The following is a 16428-nucleotide window of genomic DNA, read 5'->3' as shown; positions in this document are numbered from 1 at the left end:
TCTTTCAAAGGCCAGCGCCAGTGCATGCGGCGCAGTCAAAAGCGACCGCATGGGCCAATGAAACTCGATGTTGAGTTTCCCGTCCCATTTTTCCAGCTCACAATGAGGAACCGATTTCATTATTCATCGTTTTTCAGAAGATGAAAGTTTGACCTTTTGTAACCTTTTAACACACTTTATTCTGTGGAACTTGAAGCCAGGGAAAAATTAATCATTTTTTTTCGGGGGCTCCATTTTCAATTTTTTTGTAATATTTCAGGGGCTCTTTTCAAATACTACGTTTTTGTATTTTGAAGAATACCTGTTCACTTATTAAATTAATTATTACTTGTTGTTTAATATTGTAGGATTTTTAAAGTTTTTTTCATGCTTAAAATCTTGGGTGTGGGTGTGTTTGTGTGGGTGAGACTGTGAGTTGAACTTGGATATAAATGAATTTCTTACTCCATCTAATTCCAGTACTTGGCCATGTAATGAAGGCCCACATACCCTTACTTTTCCTGAAGTTCTTTGAAAACGCAGATCTCCACGAAAATTGCATTTCTCTATGGGGGAGTCTAAATTTGGTGAGAATGAACTCACTAATAACTTAAATATACATGACAATGAAGAAATCATCAAACTTTATTGGCAGTTTTGAATAATATACCCGAAATATAAACTCTGTCTGAAACAGAAAATCGCCATCATTGAGGCCTTTACAGAGCGAATTGTCCCCCAGAGCTCTGGCAGAGAGACAGAGCTCAGACTAGCTAGCTAGCACAAGCGCCAATGCGTACGTGAGTGAGCCTCCCGTCGGCCCTGTAAAACAGATTGAGCTTTGTTTGATGATTTTTTGTCTGATATTTACCTCATCCCCTGGATAAATAAAACAATTGATTTTTAGTTATAATTAGCAAATAAGATCAGTTATTTTGGATGTTACTAGGCCGTATGATAACTCACCAACGCGAGGTTACTAGACTCTGGGATTTATTGAGGTAGCTCAACCATAACTCGAGCGATGTTCGTGCGGGCTCCCTGCACGAACATCCCTCGAGGTATGGTTGAGCATGCAGTGTCATTCCATTCGCAAGAAAAAGAAAGAGAAGATTTACAGGTATTTACAAGACATACAAATAATTATGTGACTGAAAAGCTTATATTAATGTTTTATATCAGTTTTGCATCTAGATCTATATCAAAATAGTAAAACAATGAATTATTTTTAGAATTTGATTTTCAAACGCGGGCCAAATTTCATAACGCGGGCGGGCGACAGGAAACTGAACATCGAGTTTTAGCGGCCATATCGAATGAAATACAAAAACAGAAGGAAATAATATGGAGGTAAACGAGAAGAAAAAAATGACTGTATCATTATCCAGGTATTTATTGCAATTTTGATTACTTTATAGACAAGGTCCCATAGAATTGAATATTGTAATTATGATTGTTGTGAGTCGCCGTGTCGACCGACCTGAAAAACAATATTGCCGATCCTTGCTGGGCAGCCTGGGCTATCGCTAGTTATACGTTAGCGCGCTGAGCTGCGGCTCGCTAGCTCCGATCTGAGGAGGTAATTGCGTAATGCTTTCAATTCCGAGATCAGAGCGCATCCATTTCGTGGTACGAAGTACTTAAGTCACCCCCCAAAAAAACATTTTCTCTCCGGAGTAAAAGGCTAATTTGCAAATTGTAAGTAAATTCACTCTAGGCTAGGTAGAAGTTGACATATATTTTCCAGATTTGAGCCTGTATAGTGTGGGGATTGCAGAAATAATATTTTTCATTTTTCAAAGATAAATTGACTTGCGGGTTAAAACCCGACGGGTCAGCGGGTCCCGCTTGCAAATTTTTGGATTATACGGGACGGTACGGTTCGGGTTTTCACTTGCGGGTTACAACTTTGCCTGAAACGCGCACAGGATGTTCAGTGATACTTGATTACTCTAATGTCCAAGTTTAATGAACTAGACCAATAAACTTTCAAAGTTATGATGGTAATTCAACAGATGCCCCCGATTCTGCCAAAGTTCATTGACCCTAAATGACCTTTGACCTTAATCATGAGACCTGAAACTTGAACAAAATTTTCAGTGATGCTTGATTACTATTATGTCCAAGTTTCATGAATCAGATCCATAAACATTCAAAGTTATGATGGTAATTCAACAGATACACCCAATTCGGCCAAAGTTCATTGACCCTAAATGACCTTTGACCTTGGTCATGTGACGTGAAACTCATATTGAAATTATTGAAATTATACTTTGTCACATGATCATGAATTGACCAATCGTTTATCTAGAATACTCCTAAATATTCATAAGAGGGATATAATACTTTATAATACTTAATAATAAAGGGTACATTTTTAAGTCAGTTCATTCAAAAGATGCATCCATGAACTTTCAGGGGCTTTCAATAAGGAGTACAGCCAACAATGACCAAAACTTTTATTGAAAAGTTGCCCTGGGAACTTCTAGACCTCCTTAACACTTATTATTGAATGGAAGTATATCATTTTGTATTGTTATTCTTTGATACCATGCAAAGCTGCACTATTGAGGCTGTCTCATTGGACATTACATGTACATGCTATAGCTGTAACATGCCATTTAGCAGATATATCACAAAAATTGTGGGGGGGGCATTATGCCCCCCCCCCTGGGAGAATTAGGGTTAAAGAGGGAAACAAATATATCAATCATTTCTTTTGAAACCATAGTGGGAATTATTAATCCTCGGTTGGACTGGCAATGTAACTAATGATGCCGGGACTATGCATGTATCATTAATTGTTGGGGTGAGTGTAAAATGAAATAAAATGCGTAATTGCATTTTGTAAATGATATTTGATTTGAGTTGAAGTTGGTAGCCTGCTGCATTTGTGCAAGTCGAATGAAGTAGGCAAGCAGCTATTAACATTCAAACTGGAAGGGTTCCTGACTCCATAATTGACCTTTATATAAACCATACAGACATTATTGATACAATATGACTCTCCTGTTATTACTAGTAATATCCATGTCATACTCATGTATGTCATTAAACATCATTATTGTATGAAAATTTCAAATAAAGAAAAACAAGTACCCACCAGTTCTGACTTAAGTCTGTGTGCAATAGCATCTTTGTCCGGGGTAAGGGATTCTTCAGCTTCATTTTCTACCAAAAAATAAATAAGTAACAGTATAAATCACTACTGCCAGTCTACATGTATATTATCAGAACTGCCAACCTCTAAGAATGGAAAAAGTTTATTTCCCCCCCCAAAAAAAAAAATGCCATAAACGTACTGGTTGGCAGGTCTGTATTATGGTTCAATATCAGTGATGCTGATTACTTTTGTGACTAAAAAGGAAAGTAAGAATACAACCCAATCAGCAATGATGATGTCAACAAAAATACTTTATCTGAATCAATTAATCTAATTTAACACTTAAAGGCCCTAGGGAGGGGGAGGGTGGTGAAGTCTACCCCTTCTATATTTTTCACGATAAATCGGCCAAGCAAAATTTTTCAACTTTTTTGCTTTCAGATCTCGCGCAACTTTTGAGACCAAATTTGTTCATAAATGTATCATTATTTCTTCTTGTACTGATTAAACTTTATTTTGTCTTGTTAATGATACGAATTAAGTCTGCAACAATTTCCATCAAAAAAACAAAAACAAAAATTTGAAAAACAAAAAAATACATAAGAAATTATAAAAACAATAAATAAAATAAGAAAAAAAATTGCCATACCAATTTTTCTTAATACACTTGTTCAGGATCCTACAAAGAGTCTGTGAATAAAAAAAACTAGCTGTTTTGAGGCAGTATGATAGTTGATTAGAGCAAATGTTTTATTTCATGAATTAGCATAATTGAACATTAAATGAAAAATCTTATTAAAAAATTAACAATACAGCCTTGTAGATTATATCGCACACTACCACTGTGCAAATTTTTGCAGCGCTTGCACGATCGAAGGCCGAGATCCAAGGGCTGTGCCTCCCCCCTGGCTGTGAGAAGGGTCCAAATAACACGACTCTTTTAGGGTTAAATCTGTAAATAGCCCTTGAAGAGCTTCCTTTGGTTTAGCTCTTTGTGATATTCTAATCACATGGCACATAAAAAATTCAAACAATATGTCACTATCTATTTTGTTTTGTTTTTTTTAATTTATTTCTTTTTTAACTTTTTAAAAAAATTGTTCTTTTTTTTGAAGTTGCAATAGCATTGTGATTATTAAACATTAAATCACTTCAATACAATTTAATAAACTAAAGTAAAAATGATGATGCATTTATGAATGTTAGGTGGTAACAGAATTTACAATCTTTTCTGGATTCCATCACAATTTGAGCAGTTTTGGGTCTGACATTTACATGTACATAATATTGTGTAATTTTATATTTTACATATTTTGATTTTTAGGAATAAATCATTTAGAGGGTGCTGATATAGAAGGGGACTTTTTCGGGGGGGGGGGGGGCTGTAAAGCTACTATTTCCTCTAAATCTGTCTGTCCATTAAAAATTGCATTTTGTATCAAACCTTATAATAATTCATGGTATAAAGGAGAGACTTTTTTTACATCTCTGGGGCTGTGTAACCATCAGTCTCTGTCATTTTTCACAGAAAGTTATCAGAACCTTTACCCCCAGTAATCCTCATTCAGAGATACATGTATGCAACATTTACCTTCTGCTTCTAAATGTGCTAAGTATTGCTTAGTGAGACGAAGTCGTTTCTCCTGCGCTGTCTCCTGTTCCTTTTCATCTCCAGATGAAGCATCACTAGAACCTCTTCCTTCATCATCATCGGGGCTTCAAGATAAAATATTATATGAACAATTTTATGATAATGACATGATTCATATCTTCAAATCTCATCTTTAAAAACATTTATTCTTGACTGGCGCCAAAGGAGTACGCTCAAATCTATGACATGAAAGACAAACCAAATCTAGATGAAAGACATTGTGATGAATCTGAAACAAAAAAACAATGACCTTGTGACCAAGTTGGATGATGTAGATAACCCTGAAAAAATCTGGTGATTTTTGTATACAGAAGGGAAGTATCTTGATACACATAGATTGCTTTCAAAAATTTGTAAGGAATGGCGGAATTGATAGGGTTAAGAGAAAATAATTTTGTGATGTTTATGAAAACCAAGACCGGATTTGAATTTGAGCAACTTGATGGGTTGTAGTGATTTCATGTAGATTTTTTTTTGTACCCTGGTTAGAACTGAGCTGGACTTCATGGGGAAAAAGCTATGGAGGTATAGGGGGAGTATTTGATGGTTGGGGATGCTGAATAGAATTTCAGTGTAACATCCAAGGGCACAGCAAAGGAATGCTAATGACTTGTAGTTGTAGGCTTTTTTTACCAACAGACTGTGCTGTGGCTTTTTGCAAGAATCAGGTACTGACTATGTGTCTTTCACCTTGTTGCTTTCCATGTATTACCAGTGGTTTGGTATATTATCAAATATGGTAATTAGCAATGAAAAGCAGCTTGCAAGATTCCTGCTGAAGATCATAGCTCTGAATTTTGGTAGAGCCTTTGGAGGGTCCACATACAAGCAGTGTTCAAGAGAAAACAAATGCTTGATGAGTTGAACTTGATCCCTATTAAAGTTCCTCAAGGAATTGCTACTAGTCCATCTGAAGTGTGCAGCCAAGTAATCATGGTTTGGTGTGAAAAAGGACATTAAAGCTGCCAAGTTCTATTTGGACAATACCTGAAATACTAGGAGGATAATATTGTAATCCAATATTTTAAGAAAAAGGAGTCATACATTACATCACTCGCTACCAGACCATGTCAGATAATATGGATGACTATTGAGAATACCCCTTTCTTACAAGGAAAATTATTCCAACAGTGTGCATGTTGCATTGTAAACCCGTAAACTGCCATATACAGATAGGGAGACAGAGTAAAAGTTTTGAATGACATCAAGCCACAAAAATGTTGCCCCAAGTGTCTGACAGAAAAATCTGAAATATTTTGCCCCTAGGTCAAATGGTTAATAAGATACGGCCTCCCATAGCAACCAATGTGCACTCAAAGAAATTATTTTAAATAAAATTGCCTATTTTTGATAATTGACTAATGCAGCAAAGTTTGATTGGTTAGTCTTCATTTTAAGTAAATTGGAAGAACTTTTTTTAACTAAACATGCAGAGTATACTATAACGCCGACCTGTTTCGCACACGAGGTCACCAAAAATGGTGTTAAGCGTCCATGTCAATGTTTTCAGAAGCATGTTTGGACGCTCATAAATCCAAAATTCAAGTAGCTTAGAACCAAATATAATGCACATTAATGGACTTTCATATACTCAACAGAATTACAAAATATTGACCCAAGAGTGTCCGTCGTTTTTTTGTAGGGTGCCCTCAAAATTAGATTTTTTTCAAAAGATGTCAACTTCAAGGTCACGGATCATTTCCTGTCCCATCAGGGGGGACCAATTTCTGCGATTTGATAGACATTTACCCATATTTTCAAGTGTTACTTGAGAAATTTTGCAACCAAAAATGTTTAGTGGCTGATTTGCGCATTCCAAAATGGTCGTAAACATCCTAAACTTAATGTTAAATGACACATGCTTTTCAACACTCTTCAAATTGTGATAACTCAAAGATGAAGAGCCAAAAGACAGTGGGGCATTTTCACCACAGATGGACAGAGGCAAAAAAAAATCAAATTGATATTTTTTTCAAATGCTTTGTTTTTTAATAAGACCTGGAGTTTCTGGGACAATATTTTTTCTGTCTCTGGCAGCCATTTTCTATTTCAAAATGGCTGCCAAAATATGGATACAAATTAGTGTTGAAAATTGTATATTGATACATATTCTATTTTGACAGATTTTTAAAGAACAGGTTTGATCATGATGCTTTCCCCTGTGATTTTGCTTGCTATAATAACACTTTATAAAATCCCATAGAAAGAAACGTCAGTAATTCATTTATTTGATAAAAAATATTGATGAAGTATGTAATATGGTACGTAACGTCAGTTACCAAAAACATTTACTTTTTTTCTCATTTCCCAGAAAAACAGATACATTATATGAAGCTTGGTAGATTTCCTCCTTAGGTAACACCCCTCCCTTCTACGCCAAAATTAAAAATAATCAATGAACAATCAAGCCATAGGGTACCATTGAATATGTGTAACATCAGTTACCAAGTGGAAAATGTAATGTCAGTTTATACCGAGACATAATGTCAGTTACCATGATAAAGCGATGGTTACCAATAGTGAAATGCAAATGTGGTCAATTTTATGGGAAAGAAATATTGTGTACTTGTTATTTAAGTATTTCACTTAGTTAAATCACACCAGGAGCTTGCTATTGACTTTTCAAAGGTATAGTTCACAAGGAATACTATATAAAATTATGAAGGAAGTTGCATAATTCCCATCATGAAAACAAAAATTTAAGTGAAATTGCACACATACATGTACTAACCAAGTACCTAATTGTTTGTATCAGACACATATATTTTTGGGGGGAGGGGGTACTTTTTCCAACTCTACTGTATTGCCTAAATCTGCAACATTTGATAAGTTTAACATTGTGATGAATGTGGGTTTACAGGGCCCTTTTTTTAGTTTCTTGGATTCTTTTGAGCATTGCCGGGCTAAAAGTAAATTCCTGGTTTTTATATAGGTCTGTTAGCAGTGTAGATGTGTGATCCAAGTTTTGTTTTTTTGGTTTATATATAAGTATAGATGAAAAGTGAAATTTAACAGTTCTGCTCAATGTTGCATGGATCTACTAAAACTGTCTTTTTTTTCAAATTTACAAATAGTTCAGTTTCAGTATAGAAGCTGGAGGTTTTTTTTGTTGACAGCTTAAAAAAGAAATTAGCAAAGAGAATGATGAAACAAAAATGAAGAAAATTGATCAGATATGAACAAGCATTGCTTGCACTGACCAGAATATAAATGACTTCCTGAAATGACCACCAAAGTGTCTGTCGTATAAATAAAAAACATGTGCCAAAGAATTCTGGAAGAAATTGTGTAATTTCTGAGAAATTAGCAAACAAGCACAGGATTTGGGTCAAGCGTCGGGCCGAGATTCAAAGCCATAAAAATACACTGTCCCACATGCGTTTATCTGTGTTGGTGATCTTTAGTGTGAACATTTATCAGCGTAGATTTTAAGATTTCACAAAGTTCAGTTTATGTAACTGTACTAGATCTAGATCCTCGATGATATAGTGACAATTAAGCCTGGTTTTACTGACTTTCTCATGAAATCAGCATTTATCCTTAACATGTGTACAATCATCATTCTTTATGGTTTCTGCTACTCCAAATATATCGATGTCCTCATTTTGAAGATGTCTAGAATCTCGTAGGTCAATATTATCAAAGCCTATATTTAGAAAGCCAAAAATTCAGGACAGGTAACTCTGCCTAGGTTGAATCTCTTGGGACTAGAGATATCTGTTTGACGTAGGCAAAATTCAATTTAGAAGAGGTTGATAACACATGTTTTGAATATTCTGGTCTAAAAAATTGCTTTGACGTTTAGGCGACTATTCAATTTAAGCTGAGTTGCCTGTTTTTAATCTAGCCATTTTCTTACTATAAAAGGTATTTGAATTGTTCTAACTATCTATTCAATAAGTATGAATTGTGGCACTGATCAGCTGTAAACCATTAGAATCATTGGAATGTTTGATGTATATTTCTAAACCTACCTATTGATATCTGAATCACTCAAAATCTCCTCATCCATCACTTCCTTGAACTTCTTCTTTTTATTTGGTTTATCGCCATCTGTAGAGACCACCTGGAATAAAAAAGGAAATTTAGATTCTCCACTGCAAAGAATCCCCAGGCCATTTTCAGATCTCAACTATACACTATATTGCATGATTTTATTTTAATGAAAACCATCAATTTAATGTAATCACATTATTACTCTCACAGTCATAAAAAAATCCAATTAACATATTCCACATGGTCTACTCTTATTCATTGAAAATAAGCACTTGTTCACTGCAACCACCCTGCTAGTGGGGAATCAACAGATCTACATGTAGTTCTATATGCAGTATACAACACGCATCTTAACAAAATTAAAATAGGCCTTTTGTACCCCCAAAAATCATTTCCATACAGTTGCAATTTATTTGTCATTAGTAACTTTTTTTTTGTATTCACCAAAGTGCTCACAAACTTGAATTTTGGGCATATTTAAGAAGGCCATCTTTTGGTGGAAAGTGAAATTACAATAGACTTGTCATTCAACAATCTATATTTTAATTTAGAAACAAGCGGAGCACCTCTGGCAGTTTCACCTGCATTATGCGATTCAATGTAGCAGCAGTGCTGACTTTGAAAACTACTATAAAATAATTATTCACAAAAACAATGGCCATTGATACAAGCATTTATCCACATTAATTGGCGCAATAAAAAGGTTAATTCAGCTAAGCAGCGCAATAGATTAATAAAGAATGCCTGCGAGCTGCGCGGCAGCAGAAATGCCTCAGTGCGGGGCCCTAGCCTGACGATCATCTCATACTAGGCCTAGTAGTAGCGAGCAGCATTCAAATTCACTGTATCCTTGCAAATTGCATGTCGATGCATTCACCATGCTTGATAATACGCTGCTCCTCAATGTATTACTTTTCACATAGGCATGAGCAGCAGCTAGCACGTGTTTCGTCAAAGTTATGACCACTGTAATTGAGCACTTACTTCATTTCACGAAGTCACAGAAAATTTGCCTTCCTTCATTTGGAAATCGTTGCACGAATTGCTGCCGAAGTGATACTGAAACTAGAATTTTAATTCGTCATGAGGACGAATTAGGTGATCTGTCTCTGATTTTCATGATCATGAATACAATCACCATGTTGATTGAGATCAATATGATGCTCATATTGAAAACTAAACTTTTATTACGAAAAGAACATGTTGAATACTCTTGAAAAGAGGGAAATGAGAATATGTGAAATACATGTAGATGTAGGCGATACACATTGTACATGTTATAGGCCTATTAAAAACGATTTTAACCTACTTTATTGTGCGATATTTGAACTAATATACCTTGTAATGGTGATTAAGGAACATTTGCGAAAAGTTGAAAAAAAAAAAAAAAAATTTATGCCCACTTTTGGGTTCGAACCCTCGACCCTAAGGATGCAAGTCTGGTGCCTTACCTTTTGAGCTGCACTGTATCCCATAGACTATCTACACAAGCAAATTAAGAGGATCTCAAATTCAATTTTGCAAGTGAAATACGGGCATGATCCCGGCATCTGATCGGAAAACGAAGACCACACTTACGATAGCTTACAATCTCAGCTACAACATACTACAAGCTCAGAGAAAACCAACCAATAGAAATGGAGATATGGCTCACGAAATAGAGGAATGTAAAATCTAGTTTTGAGAAAAAGTCATTTCCCATGTAGAGATTGCACACAAAATGAGCGAAAATGACATGCCTCTATAACTTGCCATTTTTCAGGATGATCCATTCCTTTAAAGTAAATAAAGGCATCAAATTAGAAAGAGTATGTCCTCAGCTACAACATATTGAAAACTGAGCGAAAATTGACCAATATTTACAGAGTTAAAGTCAAATTTGCATAATTATAATGACGTCATAAGTAGCAAAATGGGAATTTTGAGTTCCGACGCCATTTTGATGACGTCATGATATAATTTCGGGTCAAATGCGACATGAAATCACATCTCCCATCCATACTCTATTCGAATATGAAAAAAAAATGGGGGTCACCGTACTACTTTAAAAGCTATAGGCATGTTTTTGCACATATATTGTCTATGGTAAGTGCTCGCGCGCGCTCGTGCTGTAAACTTTGATGGAGGCTAATTCCTTTATTACTTGTCGTAGAAGGTTGATCAAGGTATCAAATTGTTTAGAATTATATTATCGGTGCATTGATATAATAAAAAGGCGATCTTATGTTTTATAGTGCCATTACGCGCGAGAACGTGCGCGTAACCGTTTGCACGCGCAAATTTTTGAAATGCTGAAAATGACCCGATTTGTACTCTGTTTTGGTCAAAAAGTGATTTTGAGCATTTTAAAATTTTGACGTGCACGTCGTGACCTTTACATGACCTTTGATGACATGGGCAGTTGACCCTTGACCTGAAGTTAATGTGATGTAAATATTGTTAATTTTCGATAATTGATAATGAAGATATGATTGATAATGTGATTTTACAAAATGGCGTCTAGATGACGTCATGATGACCTTTTGACCTTGAACTTGCTTTATACACATCACATCATAAGTCCCCATATCTGATGATGAAGATAATTGATGATGTAGATTTGGAGATTTTGTGCTCACAAGAACAGGTCGGAAAATAAAAATAAATAATAAATAAATAAAAAAGAAAATTCGTACGAACTTAATAGTTGATCTGTCGATTGACAGATCACCTAATTATCAATTGATTTTTACTATTTTTTATTGTCAATTTCAGGAGCTTGCATTTGCAGCATGTGTACCAGGCTACGCAATAATCACTTGCGATTTGAGATTCTCAAATTGGCTCTGAGTGAGATTGCGCAATGCTTTCAAAGGATCGTGGTGCAAAACTTGATTCTCCAGAATAAATGGGGAGTAAATCAGCAATTTGGAAGTGAATTCACTCTAACTTGTTGCCATGATCCAACGACTTAAATGGGAGAGCCTGGAGAGGAGGAGAAATGCTGCATGCCTCTACCTCATGTACAAAATTCAACTCAGGATGGTAGCAATCATTCACACATATTGCGAGGCTAGGATTAGTATACTGACCTCGCACCATGAACCGCGTTTGGCAGTGGATTTCTAACTAGTGGGTCGCGCATGCCGCAACCCCACTACTGGTGTCCACAACACACGACTTCTATGGCTTGATTTTTCTGTGCGCGGCAGCATGTACATGCAATGAACCATTGAGTGGGTAGCAATCAATGCAGACCACTACACAGCTCCAATGATTGCCAGCAATACTTAGCAATATCATCCAAGGAAGTTGTTGACTATTCCATGCCACACCCAACTATACCAGAACTCTTATTTTCCCAGGACAGTGACTGCGTGGAATGCGCTTCACAAAACCATACTTGATCCCCCTTCATTGGAGGCCTTGAGTTCAGACTGCGCTTCCAACCAATACAGGGCTGCCAATTCTCACGTAATCTGCGCGAGTCTCACACATTTCACCCGATTCTCACGCTCTTACGCTGATCATTGAAATTCTCACGCTGAACCCCATAAATAGAGAGAAAAAATGTTTATTAGCCATATATTCAATAACATTTTAAGCCAGGCAAAAGTTTCTCAGTTCTTTAAGCACACAAGCGCAAAGCTAAACTATCAATGCAAATAGGTTTCGGTTTGCTGCGCAAGACAAGATATTGAGTTGCGATTGGCTTACTGTATCCCATGTGTGAGAACTGGTGACATCAAAATTCAACTATGAAGCAGGGTTTCTGTGCAAGGCACAATGAGCAATTGAGTGTCAATGCAATGCCATGCCACGGGGATAGCCCGCCAGCCCACCCGGGCGCTTCAGATACATGATAGCCCCACATCCATTCGTGTGTGTGTTGATACACTTGGTCTCTTTCATAGCTTTATTTTATTACTTGAGCCAAAAAGAAACTGATAATCTATTTACATGTATGATGATAGTTTTAGCTTTCTTCCTCTATTTTCTTTCCTTCTTTCTTTCTTTTCAATCTTTCTTTGTTTCTTCCCTCTCTTCTTACCATTTTTTGTTACTGTCTTTCTTTTATAATTTTCCTTTTTCTGTCTTTCGTTCTTTCTGTCCTTTTCAAAAATATTTTTCTTTATTTCTTTTCTTTATTCTTTTTTATTTCTTTCATTAATTCTTGAGTCCATCCATCCTATATTTATCTTTTCTTTTCTTTCTTTCTTTCTTTACCTTCTATACAACACATTCATGCAGTCATACACCCATGCAGTCACACACAGCTCTCAAACTCCATTGCTATTGGCCATTGTGTGCACTCATGGGCGGGATTTATCAGCATAAGCACTAGCATACATAATGCATGTAATATTCACGCACCCATGCGGTCACACACAGCTCTCAGACTCCCTTACTATTCGTCCATTGTATACACTCATGGGCGGGATTTATCAGCACTAGCATACATAATGCATACAACACATTCATGCAGTCATACACCCATGCAGTCACACACAGCTCTCAAACTCCATTGCTATTGGCCATTGTGTGCACTCATGGGCGGGATTTATCAGCACAGCACTAGCATACATAATGCATGTGATATTCATGCACCCATGCGGTCACACACAGCTCTCAAACTCCATTGCTATTGGCCTTTGTGTGCACTCATGGGCGGGATAAATGACAATCCCAGTATGGCAGTGAGTCCAAACTTCGCGCGTGTCCAAACTTCGCGGACGGTCATTATCTCCAAAACTAGCCAATATCCTTAAAATCTGACATCAATGTAAAAAGCGACCTAAAATTACCCTTCGCTGAAAGTTTCTTTAGGATTAGTCCAGTATTCATGAAAATATTGGCAAAAGATCGGCAAATTTGTCACCATTAGCACCTGTTTTGAAGAAAGCAACAAGCATCACGATATCACCATTTTACAAGCAGAAATCATAAAAAATGTGAGTTAAATGTGGTACTAACCGATTCCATAGCATTTTGCCATCAATCTGATATAAATATTTCACTTTTTGAGCTTGAGTCTTTGTTTAAATCTCCACAAAAGCTTTGGTGCGCGAAGTTAGGTCACACTTTTTCTGAACGGTTTTCCAGCACAGCCCGCATTCGCCGATCGGAATAGAATTTTGAGATCGCGATACCGGCGAAACCCCGTGACCTACTTTCCATTTTCGTCCATGATTTTGTAGTTTACGATCTTGCCGTCAATGTGGTAACTATTTCTTGAATTAGTTTTGTATAAATTATGAATAATTCGTGGACAAAATTAAGCCTGGTGAATATTTTTGAAAAGTGCGCGAAGTTTGGACACCCCATCATACAATACATGTTCCTTGTTTGTACACCCCATTATACAATACATTCATCTCAAGTTCCACTCCCACCATACCAGTCAGCGCAGCTACCAGTAGGTCATAAGTAGGTCAACTTGTTGCGAGTCTTTTCTGACATTCCAGGAATCTCATTGTTCGAACTATTCGATTGTTAAAAAGCTCTAAATAGAACAATCTTGAAATATGTTCTGACTGCACTGTAACTAGATCTATACCGATTTTTTCCTTCAAGGGGCATGAATGATCGAAGATCGGCAGGTGATCGCCGATTGTTGTGAAATCGAATGGAATCGGTTGCCGATTGCAAAATCGGTTACAAGCTTAACTGAATGTACAATAAAAGTCATTATCATGTATTTCTTGGCATTTCATTTACTTTTTTTACCATAATTATATCCCATAGCTGCTTGCATAGGCCTACGCCGTCACAAATAACAAAACAAAATCTCACTTTTTTTCTTTTTTGGTGGGGGATGGATTTTCCATACGCATACATACAATTTTTCAAATTATTTTTTTCTGCTATTTTCATAATAAACTTTAAATGATTTCGCCTTTGCACTATTATTTTTTTTTTAAAGACAAAATAACAAAATTACATCTAGTCATACCATCGTCACCAACTTCATTCCCATCTTCATCACCACTACCACCATCATTATCATCATCATCATCACCGCCACCATCACCACCACTATCATCTTCACCAAGATAATTTTCATCATCATCATCATTGCCATCATCACCTTGTTTTTCTTATTTTTTCTCCTTTCTGCTTTTTTTTCCTTCCTATTTTCCTCTTTAGAGGGGCACACCACCACGCCCCCTCACTGGATATCCGCCTCTAAATACGTTTGTTGTTGTATATAAGTTGGCGGATGCCTCATGAAATGAAATAAGATAAAATAAGGAAAGGGAAACTAAGAAGAAAAAGAAGGACTGAGGAGAAGAAAAAAGAAAGCCAAACAAACAAGAAAAAACAATATCAAAATTTTGTTGTAAAGTCTTCTACGTCAGTTTAATAATTATGTTTTCAATGAAATGAGAACATAAAAAATTGAAACAAGTAAGAAGGGCTATACATCGTAGCAGAGAAATAGAGGGAAGCTCCGAGACAATAAAAAGGGTGAGAAAAAGAAAAGACTTTGAAATACTCACAACACGAGCATAATAGAAAAATATGGAATAAGCGAGGACAAGTAGCTGAGGGACCCCCCCTCTCTCTCTAGTTATTTATGTATCAAACTCGCATACACAAGAATTTCTTACTAATCAAAATATTGCGAGCAAAAAGCACGAGCTGACATTTTTTTTGAATATTCAAAACTGATAGAGAGACACATTTTAAACAATTCATGAATCATAATAATTATTCATTAGCTTACCAATCGAATCATTCGATTGCGACAAATGATCTGAGAATTACTGTTTTTAGGAATTCATTAAAAGGTGTGGACGGTAGTGGTACTAGGAGTGCCCTAAACGTGGCTGCACGATAGCGAGCCGTCTGTGTACGAGGAGAAATTACAAAAAATGTTTAAAAACTCCTCGAAACAGACGGCTGCCAGCTGTCTACTTCGGCTCGTGCACGCCGGGCCCGCCGGTTGGCCGGGGAGGCAAGGCGGGCAGACCGGAGACACCCACCATGTCCATGCCATAATTTGACTTTTGATGCTGGCTTCGCGGCTTTCGCCTTCTCCGGCTCAGCTCAGTTACTTAGTGCATGCCAAACTATATAACTTACCTTTTTCGATTTAACAACCCTTTTCCTAGTTCCTCGAATAAAGAAAGACATTACTGCTGCTCTGACTCTGAGTGTGCGCCCTTGCTTGACCAGATGATTTGAAGTCTTGCTAATTGCGCTGCGCAGCGCTAGCTGAGTACATAACCTGTACATAACCCACGTGTACGTCTCTACCAACGAACGTAGAGGGCAGCGACACACACACTCAGAGCACTCTGACAGCAGTGAAGGCCCAAGGGTTTGTTTGCCCCACTGATTTCTGGTGGTTTGCCCTAGGCCTAGGGTGTCACGCGCGTATAACATTCCCCATAGACTTGTGTGTCGTTAAAATGCATAGAGATATATACTTAATAACTAATTAGTATACGTCTCTATGTTAAAATGGCACTTTAAAAAATATATATGTGAAATTAGAGGGTGGAATGTTTGCTACCATTGGATAGGATATATATCTGACATTCCATATCTGGCCAGGAAAGGGTAAAGTAGCCAGCTCATTTTAAAAATAAATCGCCATTTATGAAGATTACTATGAATGGATCAAATTCATCAACTGAATCAGTAAAATAGCCCTAATAATTCCACCAGTCAAAAAATAGTTATCTTCCCAATTTGGGCGAAGGAAGTTCAGTAA

General features: G+C 36.7%; 1 protein-coding gene across 3 annotated transcripts in view; it reads right to left on the bottom strand.

Moving 5' to 3' along the window:
• LOC121410081 (U3 small nucleolar RNA-interacting protein 2-like) overlaps positions 1-15940 on the bottom strand; it is a 40158-nt gene extending 24218 nt beyond the window's left edge. Inside the window, exons 1-4 of one of the 3 annotated variants that reach the window (XM_041601938.1) lie at positions 15795-15940; positions 8708-8799; positions 4674-4798; positions 3083-3150 (exon numbers count right to left, since the gene is read on the bottom strand). In XM_041601938.1, the coding sequence (XP_041457872.1) occupies positions 3083-3150; positions 4674-4798; positions 8708-8799; positions 15795-15845 (336 nt within the window). In that variant the 5' untranslated portion in view covers positions 15846-15940. Of the gene's footprint in view, positions 1-3082; positions 3151-4673; positions 4799-8707; positions 8800-9713; positions 9975-15794 lie in introns of those variants that run through there. The other 2 variants (XM_041601939.1, XM_041601940.1) reach the window with 2 other exon arrangements.
• Between the last annotated feature and the right edge of the window lie 488 nt (positions 15941-16428).

Source organism: Lytechinus variegatus, chromosome 3 (genome assembly GCF_018143015.1).
Source record: "Lytechinus variegatus isolate NC3 chromosome 3, Lvar_3.0, whole genome shotgun sequence".
NCBI classification, from domain to species: Eukaryota; Metazoa; Echinodermata; class Echinoidea; order Temnopleuroida; family Toxopneustidae; genus Lytechinus; species Lytechinus variegatus.
This window is presented reverse-complemented; position numbering and strand designations above follow the sequence as displayed.